The 21,661-nt window shown below is 40.9% G+C and overlaps 2 protein-coding genes across 2 annotated transcripts in view; one reads left to right on the forward strand and one right to left on the reverse strand.

The window, feature by feature from the left end:
- Window positions 1–819: 819 nt before the first annotated feature.
- On the reverse strand, window positions 820–11,417 carry cth (cystathionase (cystathionine gamma-lyase)). The gene is made up of 12 exons (XM_030433820.1): window positions 11,113–11,417; window positions 8,548–8,629; window positions 8,171–8,266; window positions 7,948–8,057; window positions 7,531–7,665; window positions 7,333–7,390; window positions 6,616–6,693; window positions 6,092–6,244; window positions 5,487–5,608; window positions 5,004–5,056; window positions 4,385–4,523; window positions 820–1,971 (listed from the first exon to the last, which is right to left on the reverse strand). The coding sequence occupies exons 1-12, from the start codon at window positions 11,296–11,298 to the stop codon at window positions 1,957–1,959; spliced, it is 1,227 nt and encodes a 408-aa protein (XP_030289680.1). The 5' UTR covers window positions 11,299–11,417; the 3' UTR covers window positions 820–1,956.
- A 2,662-nt stretch (window positions 11,418–14,079) lies between these two features.
- The window catches only part of LOC115591802 (ankyrin repeat domain-containing protein 13C), a 28,222-nt gene continuing 20,640 nt past the window's right edge, over window positions 14,080–21,661 (forward strand). Inside the window, exons 1-2 of the mRNA XM_030434123.1 lie at window positions 14,080–14,764; window positions 16,606–16,647. Coding sequence (XP_030289983.1) covers window positions 14,389–14,764; window positions 16,606–16,647 — 418 coding nt within the window. The 5' untranslated portion in view covers window positions 14,080–14,388. The remainder of the gene's footprint in view (window positions 14,765–16,605; window positions 16,648–21,661) is intronic.

Raw genomic sequence — 21,661 nt, forward strand, 5'->3', positions numbered from 1 at the left:
CTAGTTTATTTTATTTTCTTTAACGGTGATGCAACATGTTCGATTCAGGCATTAGGCGCCACAACGGCCGCTTCATGTTTATACTGAAGACTTCTGCCTCATACTTTGCTAAATAATGAGTGTTCTCACCAGTTAAACAACAGTGGATGGAAATTCATAGTCACATCTGTAAAAAAAAACAAAACCCACACAGCCACATCATAATCTCCCATGCGTCCCATTTATATCCTTGTCAAGAGACTTTTATTGATGTTAAAGACTCATCTGATGAGTTCTCCAAAAAAAGGCTCTGGCTGACAGATACGGAGAACCTGCACTGAATGATGATGTGTAACAACACACTCAGACTTCACCATATGAGTCAAGGCAGGGAGGGTTGAGAGCTGCATTTTAGACCCTTCAGTAGCACCTCTACTTTCAATGCATAGCTTCAATCCTGTTTCCAATTAGACCACCAGTGGAACGGGTTTCAGTCCTCTGAGGTGGTGTTTGGGGCTGCTAAGGCTTGAATTCAGAAGCTCCTCAGAAGTGTAAAACCCATTACATGGTCGTAGGTTACAAGAAATTAAAAGTTCCAGGGAAAGAAAATCTTCCAGAAAAGGAGAATGGAAACCTGAAGTCTCCCTGTGGAAATGTTATTGATGGCTCGGTCATTAGAACAGCAACTACCTCATTTGATCCATCAGCTAAAACCCCAGTGTGCAGGCCCTTCACTACCAGGGCTAAATTGGTTTTGGCAGATCGACTTGCTACGGTTACTGATGCTGAACTCGCGTTTGTACAGCGGGGCGGTTGAGAGGAAGTGAGAGACGCAGAGACTTATACTGCAAACTGATTTTAATGGATTTGTCGGTTACATAAATGACATTGATCTTGAGTGGTCTCTCCCGAATGAAGAGTGTGCTCGAGCAGCAATGTGATGTGTGACTACAGGAGGAGGAGGAAGAGGAGGAGGAGGAGGGGAGTGCCTGAGTGAAACACAATAAAAAAAAACAATGCTTCCCTAGGAGACATTTTGCTTTTGTCATCAACCCAAATGCTTTGACTCGAGTTCAAGACCACACATTAAATGTTATTCGGATGTTACTATGAAAGAAAAAAAAAAAAAACCTTGATCATTGCTGGGGAATGCTGCTCCAAATAAGGCATGAGTCCCAAACACTTGCTCGGTTACTGGCAAGTATCCTGATTAGTGTGAGGAAAATGAAACCTCCCCTCTTCTTTACATTTAATGAAGCATGACATCAAGTCTGAGCCAAACAAAACTGTTTTTTGTTGTGTTTTCTGTCACGTCCACACATTTCTAGCCATCATTTTTGAAGCGATTCTTAATATAAAAATTATTTGAATGGCAAAGCAGTAGAATGCAGTGAGAAGAAAATATGGCTGATTTTTGGACAGCAGGTGGCAGCATTAGCTTTCCTCTGTGAGTCTGTTAGTCAGAGTAATTAGAATGTATTAATACAAACTATATGAGTTAGAATAAGGAGCTTACAGCTGCAGATAAACTAAAAGGGGAAGTGATATAAAACTTTCCATTTGGAAACCGTTTTGTGCATCACAACTAGAATGCAGCCTGAAGTACACAGTTTTTTTTTTTCTTTTAAGCAAGATCAGACAGAAAATGTTTGGTGTTTTTCCTTCAGAAGCTCAAACAGTTCATATCAGCCTTGACTGAATAAAGTCTGAATTAAAACAAAAACACATACAAACATATAAACAAAGCAAAACCGGCAAAAGATAAATAAGTTTACAACCGATGTTATAGCAAAATAGGCATGAGAACGATTCTCGTGTGTTATTTATAGAAAGCATGTTTTTTTTTCTTAAAGTTGTTCCCTGATAGGTGAATCTCTTCCGTTTGTGCACTGAACAGAGGTATGTCGATCCGCGATGATTTAAGACTTTGGGTACCTCCGGGTCCTCATCTGCCCCGACGACGCTCCTGAGGACACTTCACTTCTTTGGATGCTTTTAACAGACAACAGGCAGAGAAAATTTGATGAGTGAAATCAATACTCATTCGGTCCACATCCAGGAAGCAGCAGACATGAAGCTACAGTTAATAACATGTTGGATGATGAGTGCAATAAAGGCGGGATGAAAAGCTGATGGACACAGAGCCCACTGCAGAAAACAGTTCAATAAAAAAAAAAAAAAAGGCACAGACCACACATTTTACAGCTACAGATGGTAAACTGCTCCAAACCACTCATAACTTCCAAATAATTAACCAAGAGCCCAGTGTGTGAGTCTACACTAACCCTGGGATGAAGACACTCGACTGGAAATTTAACTGCCTGCCCCAATCTGACCTGCTGTCCCAACCAATTAAACGCTTCAACCATCAAGAGGTGCCTCTTCCGGGGCCCACAGACAGTCATTAGAGATATTTGTCTCCATTTAATTTCCATTTGCTTCAGATGGGCAGCAGAGGGACTCAGAGACATTATCTGAACCCTGAGGAGAGGAGGTGCAGGCTGCAGTGCAGGTTTTAGGGAGCCGAAACGTCTCCTCTGATGGTACTGCAGTCAGTAGGTGGGAATTGGTGGCGAATCATCCGAACACTAGAGGCCAGTTAATAGAGTTATAATGTGTTAAAATCTCAACCAGCGTGGGTCTTCATGAGCCAGATTGAGCTGATGCACTCTAGCTTTTTCATTAGATTCTTTCCCCTCTCCATGATGAATATAAAAACACACATCCACAACCTGGAAAGAAAAACAATGATTCGATGAGGAGAATCTGTGTTTGATAAAAAACCTGTGCCGCTGTGCCAGGGCAGAGAGAAATGCAGAGGTGTGATAAAACCTCAGATGTCGACAGCAGCCGTATAAACAGAGAGAAAACGGGATAGATGTGCAGATGTCTGGATGAGAAGAGCCAGATCTGAGAGGCAGCGGTGCACAGAGGTGACGGAAAGTGAAGCTGAGCAATGAATTTTGAAAGAGAGCAGCAAGGATGATGTATTTCTGTAGGTTTACCCGCAAGTTAGTATCACCTTGGTTCCCTGTGGGATCTTTTTTAAATGATGATTTAAAATCACTCTGTGGCAAACAAAAGTTTAAGACACTTAGACTTTTGTTCAGCAGGACAATTCATTTTACCACCATAAATGTGTGGTGAAAATCTGATATCATGACTGTCCTACTTTTTACTACACGTCACTATAAATTGATCAGTCTTCATGTATGACGGGTAGAGAGCTAGAAAAGTTTGTAAAGACAAGTAGATGAGTCCGTGCTCGGCGTGATGCCGTTTAAAGTCCCAGACAACTTCTGTAGCCTTATTTAGCCACTTGTCAGCAACTCTCTTTTTAAAAAGACACGCAATCGTTTTATAATTCATATGTGGAGTATTTAATGAAGCTTTTAGTTTGTAGAACACAACATGAAAACCTCTTAAGCTTGTGCTGACCACAGACATCATTTCACCCATAAAAAAAAAAAAACACTGACTTCCTGATGAGGGAACCAGAACGGCAAAAATGCATTCATTCCTGCAGCATTCTATAGGGTAACACAATAGAGAGTGACCATATCAATAATGTAAACTCTCAGGGATTTGCTGAGCAAGTGCAAATGATGGAGTATCCCCCAGTGTAATGCACTGATAGGGTCTTACCCAAGACTGAAGCAGAGATACAGAAGCCTCACAGTGTGTGATGGATCTGCTCGTGCAGCCTGGGGATTGGGGTTTATGGGATGGGTGGATACGCCGCAGCCCGCTACAAAGAGCACAGCGCTGTGCAACCACTGCATACCTAACTCAATCCTGGTCTGCAATTCTTCCTGGCCTGGCTCTCCCCTAAATATTCCCAAGATAATTGCCACTTCTTGTCCAGGCCAGATTTGTCTTCATTCTGACAGACGGGGCCGCCTTCTGCACCAAGTATAAAGTTGGTTGTGTGCTCGGAACTGTGCTTTAGTAGTAAACAAGAAGCAGCTTGCTTTGGGTTTAGTTTCCTGGTTGTTGTGAATTAGCTCATCAACTCTATTTTTGATGAAGTTCATAAAAATATATTGTGAATGCACGTGTATTTTCGTTTTTTTGATATCAGGTTGTGACTAACTCGATATCCCACACCACTCTGAGATAAGATATAAACCAGTTAAACACACAGAGTCCTTGGTGCTTTTATTAATCATTAGCTTGTCACGCGTCTGCCATCTGGGTCCCCTTCACCTCGAACCTTTAAGTGTAAAGTGAGAGGTGTTGCCTTAGGCAGATGGTTGCGCATTAAATACAAACCGCTTTTTTGTGAGATTCTCCGTATGGCAGGGTTCAAATTCAGTGTCGACAACACTGACAGTTCCATGACCACAAACCTAGATGGCAGTGTTTGGCACACAAATAAAGGACGAGTGTTGTGGATGTTACTTACAGCAGCATCCAGCGCCTGCCCCAGGTCCTCAATGATGTCGGCCTCATCCTCCAGTCCCACGGAGAGTCGGATCAGTGTGTCGCTGATCCCCAGGACGCTCCTCTCTTTCTCTGGCACTGATGCATGAGTCATAATCGCCCTAAATTATGACAGAAGACGAAGCCACTCCGGTATGAGCCAAGCACAGAAAAACATCCTGCTGTTTCAATAAAGATTAGAGCAGAGGCATTGACTTCATAATGGAAATAAATAGTCTCAATTAAAATGTGAGTCTGATAGGGGGTTTGTTTTTTCCTTGACCTCTGCTGCCCCCTTGTGGTGCTATGTGTTACACTACATCTGAGATTACAGTGACTGAGGGTTTTGAGTGTAGTTGAATACCAAAACAATATATTTATAATAATCATTAGTAACTTGTAAAGTTATAGTTAATACAGTTATTCGACTTTTAACAATGACATACTTTGTTCATACTGGTTTATAAAGCATTTAATTGTTTAACAGTCAAATCACTATTCACTTATGTTCAATTAGCTGTCATTTTTCCATTTATATTCTTGGTTCTTATGAAGTGTTACCAAATACACTGTCAAGAGACTAATTCTGCAAGGATACTTACGGATGTTCTGCTAAACTTTCATAACCACCGAGACTCTCAGCTACTGCAAAAATCTGTGATAGGAACAAGACAGAGATCAGGAAGTGACACAAATAGCAGGACATGAATAATGTGTACACCACATTTAAATAGAAGGAGGAATTGAAAAATCAGCCCACGTAAAAAGAACAGACTAAAGCAGCCACTCAAAATGTGGGTTCATTTCTTTTGATTAGGATCATTTTCAAAAACGTACCAACAGTTAGCATGCAGAGGTCTGCCAGAATACAACATGGTGCTCTCGGGACAAATGGAGCAATTTAAAAACAATCTTTGAGAGTCTTTTATGTGCTCATAAAATTTAAACAGTGCATTCCTTAAACATTGCTGTGTAGTACTTTCATTCAGTTGTCCCCTCAGTCTAATGAAAAGCCCCTTCATAGTGACATTACCAACATTACCCACTAACAACCAACACAACATTTCAATTTACTGCCAAATTACTTTGAGGTTACTGAGGAAGGCGGAGGCGTGCTCGAGTTTCCCCTTGATGTAGAAGGTGATCATCCCCGGACATCCGGTGCACTGTCTCTTCATCACCTCATGCTGAGGGTGAGAGGGCAAGCCTAAGTCAAGTGAGAGAAATCATGAAAAAATAAAGTCAGGTGGTGATTACAGGATGTTTCCACTTCACTAAAGCAAGGACAGACTGAGTTGTGTCATTTCATGGACAGTGTGTAGGTTTGATGACACCAAAGTTGATTTAGAATAAAAGTGTGTGTAAGGTTTCCTTGCCCGGCCTGTTTGCATCTTTGGTTAAATGCTATTCAAATACCTGCAGATGTAGACCTACAGTGTGGCTGCATATGTCAACAGAGACAATGAGCATGAGTTAATGTGTTTAAGGAGAGGAGAAGGCCTCTCCTTAAACACATTTTGAAATGTTCTTCATCCACCAGGGAATTACTCGCAGGAACTTGTTTGTTTTGAAATGTGGCTGTGGGCCATAACAGGTCTATCTTAATAATAAGCTGGTATGATATGGAGGTGAATGATCAAGGTTATATAACAGTGGTTATGGTTGTATTGCTACACTGCTGATAGTTCACCTGGGAAGATGACTCGCTCCACTCTCGGATCAGCCTCCAGAAACTTGGCAGCAGCCATGCCGTTTTTGAAGTGCCGCTCCATCCTCAGGTGTAGCGTCTTCAGTCCGCGGTTGCACAGGTAGCAGTCAAAGGGGGAGGGTACACCGCCCAGGGCTGAACCGAGGCGAGAAAACAAAAAGGTCACAAAGCCGCCCAAAACCCAGATCGGGCAAACGCACCAACAAATACTTCTTCTGAGAAGGAACTTTGGCACCAGGAGCATGGTTTGGTTGTTTAATGAGTGAATGTAGGTCAGGTAGAAATAACCAGGCCACCAAATACTGGCAGAGTAAGAACACACGACAGTGGAGCTGTTGGCTTTCTGAGATGAGTGTCCTTAAATGTACTGGTTAAACTGGGGCTAACAAACATTTGGCCTCTCGGATAATGAATGACTCAATCGTCAAGATATTTGGTGTCTTTCTGTCAATGTTCATGCACTAGTCTACGGATTGGTAGACCTAAAGTTTTACTCGTCAACTCACCGTTTTGCAGAAACTTAAGTCGCTCGTGCAGATCTTCCCGGTTCACAGAGACCAGACCCATCACCACATCACTGTGACCTGTCAAATCAAAATGCAGGAATAAAAAGACAGGCTGATTAGTTTGATCTTATATTTAGCCTTTATTTGATGAGGTCATTCCTATTGAGATCACAGATCTCCTTTTTATGTGAGGGGCCTGGCCAAGGTGACAGCAACAAGGGGTAACAGCATTGAAATAACAGAGCATACTAAGACCAGATTCACTTTAAAAAAAATAATACACCATTAACACAAAATCTTTGATCGTGTGCAAATTTTAGAAAGTAAAATTTTTTATAATTTTTAAAATTAGGGCTTGTAATGTTAAGAATAAAGTCAAAATAAAACAGCACAGATTATTTATATTAGTAATGATTAGATTTGTAAGATTAAATAACATGAGCATGTTTCAGCTTTTCGTTTCTACAATTGCTGTTTTTCCTTGCACAATAAATGTTTGATTTAAATGCTGAGGCAGATCAAGCCCTGCTCTCAATGTCCTGAACCCCCTAATTATAACATGCTTGGTGAAAATTACAGACTACAGATCCTCAAAGTTCTTCATTTTCTTCACAAACAGTTCTTACCGGTGGTTTACCCTCCAGCACTCTCACGTGTTCTTGTAAACACTTCAATTACATCTTACTTTTGTAAAATGAGAAAATGTACACAACCTACCGTTCATGTATTTGGTGGCTGAATACATGCAGATGTCAGCTCCCAAAGCCAGGGGGCGCTAAGGAGCGAGAGTACAAGACAAACACAAGAGTTAATCAGTGACCAAGTTTCTACTCAAACGCGGGTTCGAGTGCAGGAAATGATTCAAGCGCCATTTCAAAATCTAAAGGGAGTGAAGTGCCCATCTGTTACTCTGACCTGGAAATAGGCAGACATGAAGGTATTGTCTACGACCACCACTATGTCTTTGTTCTGTTCGTGGACCAACTCAGAGCAGGCCCTGATGTCGACGACCTTCATAGTGGGGTTGGTGGGTGTCTCGATCCACACCAGCTACACCAAGAAAGAGATGTGGATATTTGATTACAACAGAGTAGAGGAGTGATATGGGAAAAGGTGTGGCAAACGACAGTCAACACACAATTTGCTGATTCACAATGACTGTTTCTAGTCTGCCAAAATGATGCATCTGATTATGCAACTATCTAGCATAACCAGCTCTGAAGCTGCAACTTTGAGAAGAATAAGTTACAGAATTAACAAATCTATTGGGATGGAGGCCACACAACACAACAGCACACAAGGAACACCTTATTCTTGGTATCCTTGACTCACTTTAGTGTTGGCCTTCAACGCAGCCTTCAGCTCCTCCAGTTTTGTACAGTCAGCAAAAGACACCTCAAGGCCAAGTTCCCTGGCAATTTTTTGGAAGTAGCGGTTTGTGCCTAGCAATTGAAAAGAGACACGTACTCACAAAGTGCCATTTTGTGCTAGTGAATAAAGTTGTTGAAATATTTTTTTTTCTACACAGTAGTCCAAGTTACAAATGGAGTCGTACCTCCATAAACATCATCCATGCAGACGATTCCATCGCCAGCCTTCAGCATGTGAGTGATGGTCACTGTAGCTGCCAGCCCAGAGGCGAGAGCGAGGCCTACAGGGGAAAAGCAGGGAAGTCACTGAGAGTGTTTTAGAAACTGAAGCTGCATTTTCGCATATCATTTATTCATTGATGATCTAATTTGTTAAATACAATGTCATTAATACGTCTACTGTCTCTCTAGAATATGCCTGCTGTGATTATCTGAGTGTCTGTTAAAACAGTCAAGTATTTTAATTTGTGCGATATGTAAGAGTCGACCACTGTCGAAGTCAACATATCACCAAAGTAACTGCCAACTGTAGCTGTCGTCGGCTGTGAGCAGTGTTACTTACAATACTTTGCTCCATCCAAAGCAGCCACAGCCTTCTCAAGACAGTTTCTTGTAGGGTTCCCACTCCGGCTGTATTCAAACCCCTACATCAAAGACATAGTTATAAGGCTTTTATGAGAATGTACTCTGTTCAAACAACAAGAAGCGGGTTGCCCCAAATAAAAGCGTGCATTAATACATTTGATGTTTTAGCCCCAGCTGCACTAGAGCACAAAATCTTCCTTGAGGGCATCATAACTTCTATATCACCTTAAAAACCCAACTGGATGGCAGCACACAGGGTTCAGCAACAAATCTGTACCTGCATCAGCTTGCCTCTCTCACAAAGAGCAACATGAGTGTCTTTTGTTTGATAATCTGTTAATAAGCATGTTTGTGCACGGGACTTAAAACTGTGAGAACCGGTCATACCACTGAAAACAACAAGTAAAAGGTGAGAGAAGAAGGCCATACTCAGTAACTTCAGACAGTGATTATATGAGCTCATTGTGTTTGCTGCAAGTGTGTACAGTCACACATTGTTTGGCTGTAAATATGAGATAGATCCACTAGTTTAAATGTAAAACAGTTTTTGGATCATATTGAAGTGTTAAGCAAATCAAACGGAGGTTCGTCAGTTTTCCGCACATGCAACATTAATACAAGCCATGTTTGTGTAAGTGAACACCGGAGACTGCTGCCTTTAGTCACACATGGAGCTCAAAGAGCCTTGAGTTTGGGTTTGTGTAGTCTGTCTGCAAACGTGACCATATGTAAATATACATTTCACAACTGAACCAGCAGCTGTTTTAAAAGGTGAAATATCTTAACAAACTTTATTCAAATTGCAATAGAGGCGTTATAAGCTAAGTAGGAATGTTGTGGGAGTTTTGGGTTGACGTACTAAGGATTTACAAGAAAAAAAAGGTCAAAAGAGGTCAGGAGATCAGCGTGAGTGCGATGGTGGGTTGGGGGATTTCTTTTTAGTCTGGTAATTTCATTGAGGATGCATTTTTAGCACTTAATGCTGCACATATGCCTCGAGGTTAGTCTTAAAACAGGGAAACATTAAAGACAATCATTCATTGTGCCTCGGTGACCTGGTCCACCAATCAGTATCACAATTTTATTGGGTGTCTGTGTGAGATTGTGGAAACATGGCAAGACCTGTGATCAGATCATTAACAGAGACAAATGACAGTTGTAAAAGTCAACCTTGCTCGGGGGAAAAACTGCCAACAGCCTTGTTTAAACTACAACTGGAATTTGATAATGATGTGTGGTGAAAAACTGAATATCTATCCCACACAGCGTGGTTGTAGTCTGGGTTCCTCGGTATGGCCTTGGGTGCATTTGCACAACAAGGGAGGTACAATTAAGTGCGCCAATTTCAAATTTGACTGATGACGCAGAGGAGCACCCACATAGGTGGTCATTAGTTTGATAGTTGGTACAGGCTTATGACACATGCACAGGTTACATTTATTACATACTGCCTGTACAGTCTTATATTGTACATATCTGTGAGTATTTGGGTCATTCCAAAACGTCTATTAAATTCAACGGGTCTTACAAAAACACTACAAAAACCCTTTTTAGTTACGAATTTTTGAAGTTCAACCCCTCAGGATTGAATTTCATAACTTTTGTGATTCTTTGTGTCTGTGTAAAGCCTCAACGATTGGCTTTTTTCTCTGAATTGGCTTGAAACAGACAGAGGGCGAAATAGTTAAAAATTCATAACTTTGCAGTGTCACATAAATGTAATCAAACTTTTAACTTTTAACATTTTTCCAAGAAATCCATTACATTCACTGGGAGTACTGGTACGGAATGACCCATTTGTATATACACTACTCAAAGCTAGTAAGGGATATTGGGGGCAATAAAAGTCTAATAAACGTGTCTCATTATTTGTGGGGACCATACATATTCATAAAACACATAATAAAAGTTTATATTTCAACGAAATAAACAGGTGAAGTCAAGTCAAGTCAAGTGAAACAATGAAATATCCCCGAATAATTTTGAATAGAACTCATCTGTGTCTTTCCAATGACAATACAATACAGGAGGACAATATACAGACCTCCATTAACCATTTATACGACCAGGTAATACTGTTCCGCACACATTTAAAATATGATCCTAGTTTCTGCGAGCAGGGATGCCCACTGTCACTGCATGTACTTCTTATGACCACGGAAATATTACATTTAGATCTGAAGGGGATCCAGAGGGACTTGTACTTTGAGATTCGCAAACAAAGACGTCGCTTCATGAAGATTACACAAGTTTACCATAGGTGGCTCCTTCTCTTCATGTTCTTCCGTTATGTCACTTCGCACATCTTTCCACAGAGCACCAGACTAGTTCACATGCATTATATGTTACATCAGATATCGTGACGGTTATCGTTCGCTATCTCCAAACAGAAACCCATCAGCTGAATATTGATCTGCAGCCCATTTTCTTCCTCGCGAATACACTAATATGATTATAACATAGTCTGACTGAGGCACGTGCTCACACTCAACCTCCTCACCCCCTGCTTTAAATAACCAAGGCACGCCGGGAGACTACTTACGGAGTGGTTTCCTGGTGCGTTCTGCTTGAACGTGGTGGACAGAGAAATCGGTGGCACCACAGCCATTGACTTCCACTGCTCCGGCTCCTGGCCGACGTGAATCGCCTCTGTGGCGAACGACTTAAAGGCCGTTTTGAAGCCGGCGAACACGTCGCTCTGCCCGTCTTGTTTGTGATTCTGCTCCATGACAGTGTGCGTCCGCCCCGACCGTGAACTTAACTGACCGGAGAATGAGTATGCATTACCTTTGTATGGTACAGGGGGAAAACCATTTAACGTAGCTGTGAGCTGCGCTCGTCCCCATCAGCCAATCAGCGCTCATCAACAAGCAGTGGAAGGCGCCGATTGGCGGTTGAGCAGGGGCGTCGAACCCACGTGATCCATGCACGTTGGATGCGTTCTGACTGCATGAACTGATGTAACGCTTCCTGTTGTTTGAGTCAGAGAGGCCACATTTTTATGTCATTTCCATGATTTTATTTACTAAATTTGCTTCACCAACTCATTGAAGCTAAATGTAAATGACATTTTTAGAGATAACTTGAGAACTGTGCAAAAAAAGAGTGCCCTATGAAATGTCACAGTCCAAAATCTGTCAAAATCTGAAAATAAGCAATATAAATAGAAGGAACAAAACAAACAAACTCTCTACAATGATCAGCCATAACTGTTGTAGTTGTTGTGGAATGACACAGTGACGTGTGCATTGTTGTTCCTGGTGGGGCACACAACAGGAGGTTCAGCTGTGTTTCCATCCTTGAGCCATAGGGGGAGGACGTGCCTCACTACAAGCCTGTGCTGCTTCACCCTGTTAAAACGTGGACAGGTAGATGCTCCAGCCAAAACGTAGGTGTCACTGAGTTCACCTGCATTGTGCAGTGGTAGAATGAGTGTTCAGATCCTTCACTGATGTAATAGTACTAATATCATGCTGTCAAAATATTCTGTTACAAGTAAAGGTAAAAGTATCGAAGTGTAATCAAGAAATTGAAGTACTCAGTGCAGAAAAATGCCTTCTGTAGATGTTGATATACAAACAATCATTAGATTTTCATTAGTCATGCATTAATGTAAGAGCAGCATAAGAAAATTCCTCTCCAGAAATAAGTTAAAACAATGAACAGAACCCTTTTTTTTGTTTGTAAAAAGTAAAAGAAAGAAAAATGCCAATCTGCACAAGATAAAAAACAGTGTCTGCAAACATCTTGAATTTATCTCACTGAAATGCTAATTTATAGATGATTTTATTTCTTATATTAAGTGAATGAGATGCTATTGCTATATTTTTTGACTTCATTCATCAATTAAACTTTTGGTTTGTAAAGATTCTGAAAATAGTGAGAAATGCCATCACAATTACCAAGAGCCCAAAGTGAAAACGTAACAATGTTTGTTTCATTCAACCAAAAGTCCAGAGTAATACAAGTATCTCAAATTTTTACTTATGTAAAGAGCAAATTTACTTAATTCCGGCCAACCATTGGCAATGGGTCAATAAAATACATTATAGAGCATTGTCCTTTAGTTATGATGGAAACAATTCAATGTGTATACAAAAATGTCAATTGAATTTTTCAATTTATCTGCAAACAAAGATTAATTCAAGCATTGCTGTGGATCTAGAGGTGTTTTATTACATAAAGAAGAACACAATTATCTTTATTTATCTTTTATGACTATACCCTGAAGTCAACCAGAAAACAGGGAATAATTATCCATCAGTGGGTCTGGGTCTGCTGCTGCTGGTGACATCTTTGATACATTTTTTAATCAATATGTAAATGTAACTTTTATTTGTCTTTCATTTATTCTGAAGAACTGATGAAGCCTCTTGGATGAGAGGTGAGACATCTTCAAAAAACTGAAACAAGTCCAGTTGCCTAGGATACAGCACCTAGATTTACTACGACCTGGATGACTGAGAACCTTCATCAACATGACAGTATGTTGATTATCAGGTGCAATATATATAACTTATTTTTTACTACCTTCATTATCACAGCCAATTTTACACTCAATGTCTCTTTCAATTTTCTCTTGCACTTAATTTGTCTTGCTTCTGTTTTTATAGCATGAGGCACTGTTTTTCCAAATAACTCCCAAAACACTTTTATATATTTCAGGTTCAGGTCTTTATTGTCCCTCAAGGAGAAATTTGATTTACAGTTGAGGGCAAGAAATGACACAAAGACAGCATAAAGAGGACATGGGACATTAATCACAGTAACAGCAAACAACCAACCAAAAGATTAAAAGTAAAAGTATCAAACCGTTGAATTAGTAGCCATAGTAAAGTGCTGCTAGTAAAGCGCTGCTAAGCAGTGCAATCAAGGTTTAGTACAAATTAAGTGCATTTTGTATATTTCACTAATATTTAATAATCTGTATTGTCTGTGTGTGACCCTGACTTGAGGAACCCACTGGTTGTTACCGTTTTTCCATTATACTTTACATTTTTATAGCAATCTCTGGCATAACAATTTCCTTTGAGATCAAATAAATTGTATCTGATCAATAGACTGTGTAGAAACAGTCAATGGTGGATTAATGTTCAGATCCTGTATTTAAGTATAAGTATGCAATATCATAATGTAAATGCACTTAAAGTAAAAGTCCTGCAATCCAAATTATATTCATGGAAAAATAAGAAAGTAACATTAAATGAAAGTTAAAGTACCTGTTATGCAGAATGGCTGCTGCCAGTTTTGCACTGAGCTAATTTGAGCTATTTAACTAGTTTTCTTCAGGGTTTGGTGGACTATCCCGTCAATGTAACGAATACTAAATGTTTAAATAGTATGTCAACTCGTGACCAGAAAACCTGTGAAATATAAAAGTTCCTCGACCTTGTACTTATGTACAGTACTTGAGTAAATATACTCAGTTACTTTCCACCGCTGCGTGCTGTATAGAAGTACTGGCCAGTGACCGTTAGTAACCCCTCCTGAACTCTCGCGATGCTACGAGGCGGAAGACATCAGCCGAATCTTCCGTACTAGTCAACTGGAGCCGCTTATGTTGTGCTGCAACCAACGGGAGCTTTGGGCGACAGGAGGAGAGCGAACTGTTTGTTTTCATAGTGAACCGGTGAACAGAAAAGTGTACTTTGTTCAAACGGTTGTTTTTACCTGCCCGGTGGAGAAGTAAGTGTTTTTCATGTTGTGCAATTCACAGTGTTTGCTTGAAGACTTCCAACTGGCGAATCGCATCAGTTCGCCCGGAGGGTCATCGTCAGCGACGACACCCTCTGCTCCGTCAGCGTCGACTGTTTAGAAAATGACCGGAGAGAAGATCCGCTCCCTGCGCAAGGACCACAGGCCGAGCAAGGACGAGGATTTACTGGAGCCGGACGAGGAGGCTGCTACTGGGACGTTCACCGCCTCCAAGACGAACAACAAGAGCAGAGCGAGTAAAATCTTCAGCAATCACAAGTTAATCAAGTCTTCATCCACACAGCAGCAGAACCAGCAGTCGCAGATTAATGCGAACACCAACACACTGTCAACATCGGATGTCATCGATGACAATAACAAGAACCCCATTATCAGAACCGGGCAGGACTTTCCGGTGCATGAATGTGTGTTTAAAGGAGATGTTCGACGCTTGTCTTCGCTCATACGGACGCAGAATATCGCCCAGAAAGACGTCCATGGTGAGTCTGATAACTGCCTTATCTCCTAAAGGCAGGATCCCCCCCAAAAGCCATCATGATCCACCGATGATCTGGGTGTCCATTGCAGCTTAGTTTTAGTTAGCCAATAGGCCATCAGTCTCCAGCAGCACTGGAAGTAGGCGAGGCTTTCCCTACTAAAGCTTGTGCAGCAGATCGCTAATATGAGGAATAGTTTGATTCCACAACCCTAAGGTTTCTGTAATTCCAGTGTTTTCAAGTTAACAGAACACAAACGAATCTGTTGGAATGTCCAGATTAGCCCTATGTCGTTAAGTCAATGTATTTGTGGATTCTTTACAAGACTTTGGGTGGCTGAAAGGACCTATTCTGTGTGGCAAAGTCTGCTCAGATAACACCACAGTCTCCTAAAGAAACAATCCCTGATCTAGCAAAACGTTAAGATTGGTTGGTCCAGCTCACGCGCCGAGACAAAAGATGGCGTGCAGTCCTGCTCAGTGTCAGCACAGGAATGTGGTTTGTCCTCAAACCAAAGCTCTGGTATGGTGTAACCACAGCAAGGTGTCAGACAGGGCACTTGCCTCTGGTTTTGTTTTGGAACAGAATCCTGTATTGTTCAGAGGGTTTTGCCTGTCTTTTTGAGGGTCAGTATGGCTCAGTGGCAGCAGTCTGTGTGTTTACTCACACATTGGTTTTGCTTTCACTTGGATACAGGCTGGCGGTCACATAATGTCATTAGAATCAGTTATTGTGTTTACATTTTAATTGGCAGTCAGAGGAATACAACAACAAAAATAAAGCTTTCTGATTAATTCTATTCTTCCCATTGGCCTAACATGAGCAGTATGGCCTACAGCTAATTGTTATAGTGGTTTCTCAATTTGTGCACCAGTAGTTCTATCAAGTCATTCAAATGATATTGGTATAATGTTCCAGTTTTTTTTTCAGTTGTCTAGTGTAATTGGGCTCATTATTGATTAATGAGATAGTTATACAATCCCAAGACAATAATTGGTGTTAAATTAAATTAAAATTTCAACAGGGAAATGCATTAAGCCCTCAGAAGCTGGAACCATTTACATTTAGTAGTTCTTGTCTAATGAATCGATAATTTCTTATTCAAAAATGATGACTAGTATCATCACTTAGAGACCGATATCTCCAAACTTCAGCAGAAAAACAACCCTTTTCTGCACCATGTACAGTGTTTGAGCCGGTTAAGAATTCAGTGTCTTACCCAAGGACACTTGACTGTTTGGTCAAAGACCTACGATATCTTGGCATGCGCAGAAGATCACTGTATTTGTGCCACTGCCCTACCTATAACGTTTATTATTACACATTCAGAGGGACTGCTAGCTGCTTGATCTCCAGCTTGTATTTTCACTTACACCAGGGTTTTCTACAGGGTGGGTCCTCTTTACTTTGGGTGCTTGTCCACTGCTCTTCCCCTGGAAGATAAGCCTGCAGGAGCTGACTGGGCAGTTTGTCTTCCTCTTGAGGGATTTTCCACTGCTTATGAGGCACAATTTCACTATGCTGGGAAGAAAACCTGTGCTTCTCCGCACCTGACTCAAATGTTATTTTACCAGTCAGTGTTTACTGTTAACAAGCCATGTCCCTGTCAGTTAAATGCAGATTATTTCGGGGGCTTCAGTAGGTTAATAGACTATCTATACTACTATAGATCGCTTGTCATGGTCGAAGAACACACAATAGGCATGTAGTTAGCTTATCACCAGGAATTAAGTGGATTCTGCCTCCCAGTTTAAACATTTAATTCACCCAGAGTGTGAACTCTCACCTCTAACTGTGAATATCAGAGGCTGCCAATAAATTCTGCTTTTTCCCTCCCCCTATAGGAAACACACCGCTGCATCTCGCTGTTATGATGGGGCACAAAGGTGAGTCTAAGGAAGCGCTAGTCCATGTGGTTCATGGTTGTCTCTCTCTGTATGTCTCTGTGGCTTTCTAAATGAATGCTCTCTGCGGGTTTGTATGTCTTCTGTTTGTGTTTGTGTTTATTTGTGTGTGTTTCCGTTTATTTTCCTGTCTTTGTGTGTGTTCATTTGTCTGGCTAAGCACCACCAGACATTTGTCACAGATCACCACACAAATCCCAGACGGCAAGATGCTCATGCATGAATGAAGAGGTTCTGTTTATGGATTTTTGCCTGGTGAAAGCAAATTTAGCAAGGAGACTATTTTCCTCCTTTCTCACGGATGTCTTTTCTTCAATTTAATACATATGTGAGTTGTTTCAATCAAAAAGTGTGCCAAGTCGCGTATTCACACCCTAGAAGGACATCGAGAACAAATAAAAGCAGTTTGGTGTGTAAGATGAATGTCAAGGCTCTGCACAAACCTTTTACATGATTTTGTTTTTAGCCAAATTGCACCAACCAGACTGAAAGCATGTGCATAAAACATTAATGCACTGCACCCCTGTGAGTGGATGCTTACATTGAATTTCACAGGCAGGCTTCAGAACATGCTACTGAAAAATTAATCCCCCTTTTTTCCAGCACACACTTGCAGTGAACAGCTCAGATAGAGTCACTCGTACTGCACATTCCCATTTGTTTAGTGTCCGTCATTTGAGCATGGGTTTCAATTGATTTCACATTTGCAAAGTTCAATTCCTGACGCTGGCGTGAAACCCCTGCCACTGACTATTGGTATTGGAGTGCTGGAGTGAGGTGGCGGATGGGACACTATGGAACTGATTGTGCTAATGAGGTTGCCTATCTCTTGCCTGGGCTGCTAGCCCGTCCTCCGGGGATGCTCTGGCCAGACAGGCTAAAGGAATTAGATCATAGAGTAGTCTGGGTGTGGCTGCTGGTCTGATGGGATGGATAGGACAAGGCTTTCTTTGTGTATGGCTGTCTGTGTGTGTTTATGATTGACCTGACTAGTAATAGGAGTATTGCTCATCTGTAGTTCCTTAAATTTTAGATTTTGTTATAGCAGAGGTCCAAAAATTCCTTGTAGTTGAAGAAGATAGACTGTATTTGTCACTAATAGCCAAATTGGAGCTTGATACAGTCCTGATTTGTGCCAGTTGCCATTGTAAACTAATGAAATAGTGAGAAGGAGAACTGTTTTTATATGTACATAAATACAGATGCAAGGCTAAATTAACATTTGTCCAGAAAGAAACAAAACAATTCAATTCAATTCAATTCAGTTCAATTCAATTTAATTCAAAGGGGCTTTATGGGCATGAAAGTTTGAACAACAATATTGCCAAAGCATCTTGTCGAAACATTCAGACATTAACAATAACTTAACATAAACAATAACTCAACATCAAGTCTCTCAAGATTTACATTAATTTATATTTACACTTACTCTCTCTATACTAGACCAACTAGGCACAGCACATGAAGGCATATTACTTTGTCCACACTTATTATTCCCGTAATGGAAAAATGTATTGTGCTGTTTTTGCCAGTGTTATGCAGACTCTTTTTCTTTCAGAGTTGCCAAAGGTTTTCAGGGGAAATGTTAACAGCTGCTACAGCAGCAAGAAAACATTTTAATCATTGATTAATCTTCCAGCTATTTTTTCCCGTTATTCTCGGATTATAAAATGTGTACTATACTGACAAATACCTATTATACTTTTCAAAGTCCAAGCTCATATCTTCAAATGTTGTTGTTTTTGTCTGACCAGCATTCCACAGCTCAAATCCATAAGGCTTAACATGGAATAAAACAAGCTAAAACAGTATGTTTTTGGAGAAACACGGTTTAGTTATCAAAGTTCAGTCACACAATGTGGAAAAAAAATCATATTGTGATTATTTTGACGGATATTACAGTGACACAATGATTCACAATTACAGGGAATAATCTTTTTTTGCATCACAATATTAATCTTCACTGTAAAAAAAAAAAGGTTAAGATCATGATGACGAAAAACGTACAAAAAAAAGACCAAGATTGCTAGGTCAAGGCATCTCTGCAGCACTAAAGTTCTTCATCACAATGCTGCTTTGTCACACAATTAAATGCCTTAATCAGAAAATCCCATCTTCTGCGATTTGGATATTAAAATTGGCCATATTGTGATTTTGATCACCTAATTGATGAATCAATCAAATGGTTCAGCTATTAAAACATAGGAAAAGCAAACAGGCAAGAAACGTGAATGTGTGTGTGTGTGTAAATATTATAAATCCTGAACACATTCTCTGGAAATTGAAACTAGAAGTACACTAATTACTGTATTCACTCCCGGTTTCAGAGGAGGACAGTTTTCTCCAGAAGCCCGTTTCGTCAAAGGACAGAACATGTTTGCCAGTAGTTGTGTTATCTGTTCCCATGGTCACAGATATAAAATCATATTTCAGAGACAGTAGATATCAAACAAGTGGGTGTTTATAGCCAATGTGCCAGTCTGGCAAGGTTTGCCTTCCTCTGAAACAGCACATCAGGCAACTTTTATCTGATTGTCGCCAAAGGGGGGGGGGAGTAGTTCAATTGAAAGAGGAGATTAGAATCCCACTATGTAGATTAACAACCTAACAAACCAGGTGACGTGAAAGAGCATCATTTTTTTCCCCCAGAGATGGTGACAATGTGTTCCTTTAACTCCTGTTTGATTTGGTGTGCTGAGTATGTGATCAATGGCGAGGAAGTGAGCAAAAAAGCCAATTTATAGATGCACTCATCCTCAATGAGACGGGGTGCTGATGGTGGGGGTTTTAACAGCCCACAGAGCCTCTTAACAAGTGCCCCATCTGTAGCCAGTGCACGTAGTGAAGCATTAGATTAGTACTTTATTTTCTCCATCCCGCTCTGCCTCCCTCATTCCTCTGTTAGAGTTGTGACTCGGGCAGGACCTCCATACAGCTGCTGCACATGCAATCAACCCAGAGACCCACAGGGAGACGTCCTTTTGTCAGTACTTTCATGACCGCGTATTGGATTGAATTGAACGGTACACACCGAGGCTAACGCATTATAGGCTAGTTGCTAATGTGTCCAGGCAGCTCTTTTTGAAATTAATGACCTGCAGTGTTTTGATTATTCGTTCCCAGCTTACTACAAGGAAATCAGAAAGAAATGCATCATTTCTGTTTACCAAATTTGTATGACATTATATCATCACTGAATTGTATTTGTTAATTGTATAGACCTTGAACACATATTTTAAAGCACATAAAGCAGATAGTAGAGATGGTCAGACAAGATAGTAACTCAAATTGCCGTGAGTTAATCCAGTCCACTCCGTGTACCTGAAAGCCTGAAGCCAAACCAGAAGCTAACCTGCAAGTTTGCCGCTGAGGACGCATGGCTCTTCTCTCCATAATCATGTAACGTATATCCGCTAAATGTTGTCTTTATTATTACACAATCATTGGATTTAGCAGGGTGATGTATAGGTCAGAGGCCTACGGGAATGCGAGGCTTACGTCAGAAAGCGAGCGCCGTCTGTGTCTTCTCGACAACCTCTGTGATCAGCTGCTCAGTCCAGGCACACATCGGACTAATGCATGAACACAGAGGCTGGCCTTTCTGTTCGCTGATGTAAAGCTCTTTTTGAGGCACTCTGCAGTTACATCCTTCCTCTCTGGTGCCAGCACAGCTCCTTTATTATATTAAATCATGCAATATGGCCAATATTAGTCAATCTTTCTGAAGCGGTCAGCATTTGGATGCAGATCACGTCGAGCAACGTTTTTTTTTTTATTATAAGAAAGCACAATGACTTCCCATTGGCCTTTCTTTATTCATTTTTATTTTTCTCTGCTTTGCTTCCACCTTAAAGAAAGCTGTGCATTAGAGACATGGTGTTGCCTTTTAATTGCTTTTGTGAAGAGTATAGCCTAAATGCCTTGGGTGCTGTCACAACAGACCTTTTTATTCCTCCTGCCACTATTCCCTTGGGGTGGCCACATTTCTCTTTGTTGTGTGGATAATATGTTTAATTAGGTAGAGTTTCAAAATGTGTTCCTCTCTGTCATAAAGAATGTATGAGACCCTGGCCTCTCTCTCATTAATAAAACATAGTGAGTACGTGGATCAGATGGGTGATGTGGTATATTAAACTATGTGACAATGCAGCTATGTGTTACCTCTGCTTCTGGGCACCGGGTTTGCTCTGTGACTCCGCCCACTTCAGGCAGGTTTTTTTTTTAATAGCTTTTCATACTGATGTTTAACAGAAACAAGTCTGAACATGAAGGCAGAAACCGGTTTGCTTTTGTTCAAATGGCTAATTGCGTTGACTCAAAGGATTCCAATGAAAGAGGCTATACTGAGAACTTCTATGAAGGTTTTACCAGCCTGAATGAACGTTGAAAATAAAAACTCAACTAAAGTTTCGGTCCATCGCGTGAAAGCCCGGCAAAACCACTCGGCAGGAGCCCGTTAGCAGTCAGCCTCTGCTTTGCATTCGAGTGGTTTGTTGCTCACAGGATTGTGACCACTCCGGCCCCAGTGCTGGGACAGAGCTGCACAGACGCCAACATGATAATGAATGATGTCACGACCAAACTGACAGCTGAGCTGGAACAACGGGCTTCATTTTTTGGCGAGCTGTAGTTAGTTGACAGGCTTCCCAGAGAGTGAAGGGATTTTGTGCTGCACTTACTGCTGATCTGGCCATAGAAAGGGGATGAGGCTCTTTGGCTTTTTCCCCCATTGTTGGAATACAAGCAGAACACAGAGGATGAAACCGCACAGTTATTAGAGGATGTCTATATGCAAAGTTTCACAGTTTCTTCCTGTGAATCCTCATTTTAGAGCAGTATGGACTAAAGTACGATGCTTTCTGAGTCTTGTGTAACTGTAGGCCCCATATGTCACTTTTGGTAATGGGTCAGCTGTCATCTCAATCCTACACCCAATCTGGCCCTCTATAAAACCCGGATTATCTTTATATGGTTGAGATGAAGCTACGGCAAACAT

Source organism: Sparus aurata, chromosome 11, assembly GCF_900880675.1.
Source record: "Sparus aurata chromosome 11, fSpaAur1.1, whole genome shotgun sequence".
NCBI lineage: Eukaryota > Metazoa > Chordata > Actinopteri > Spariformes > Sparidae > Sparus > Sparus aurata.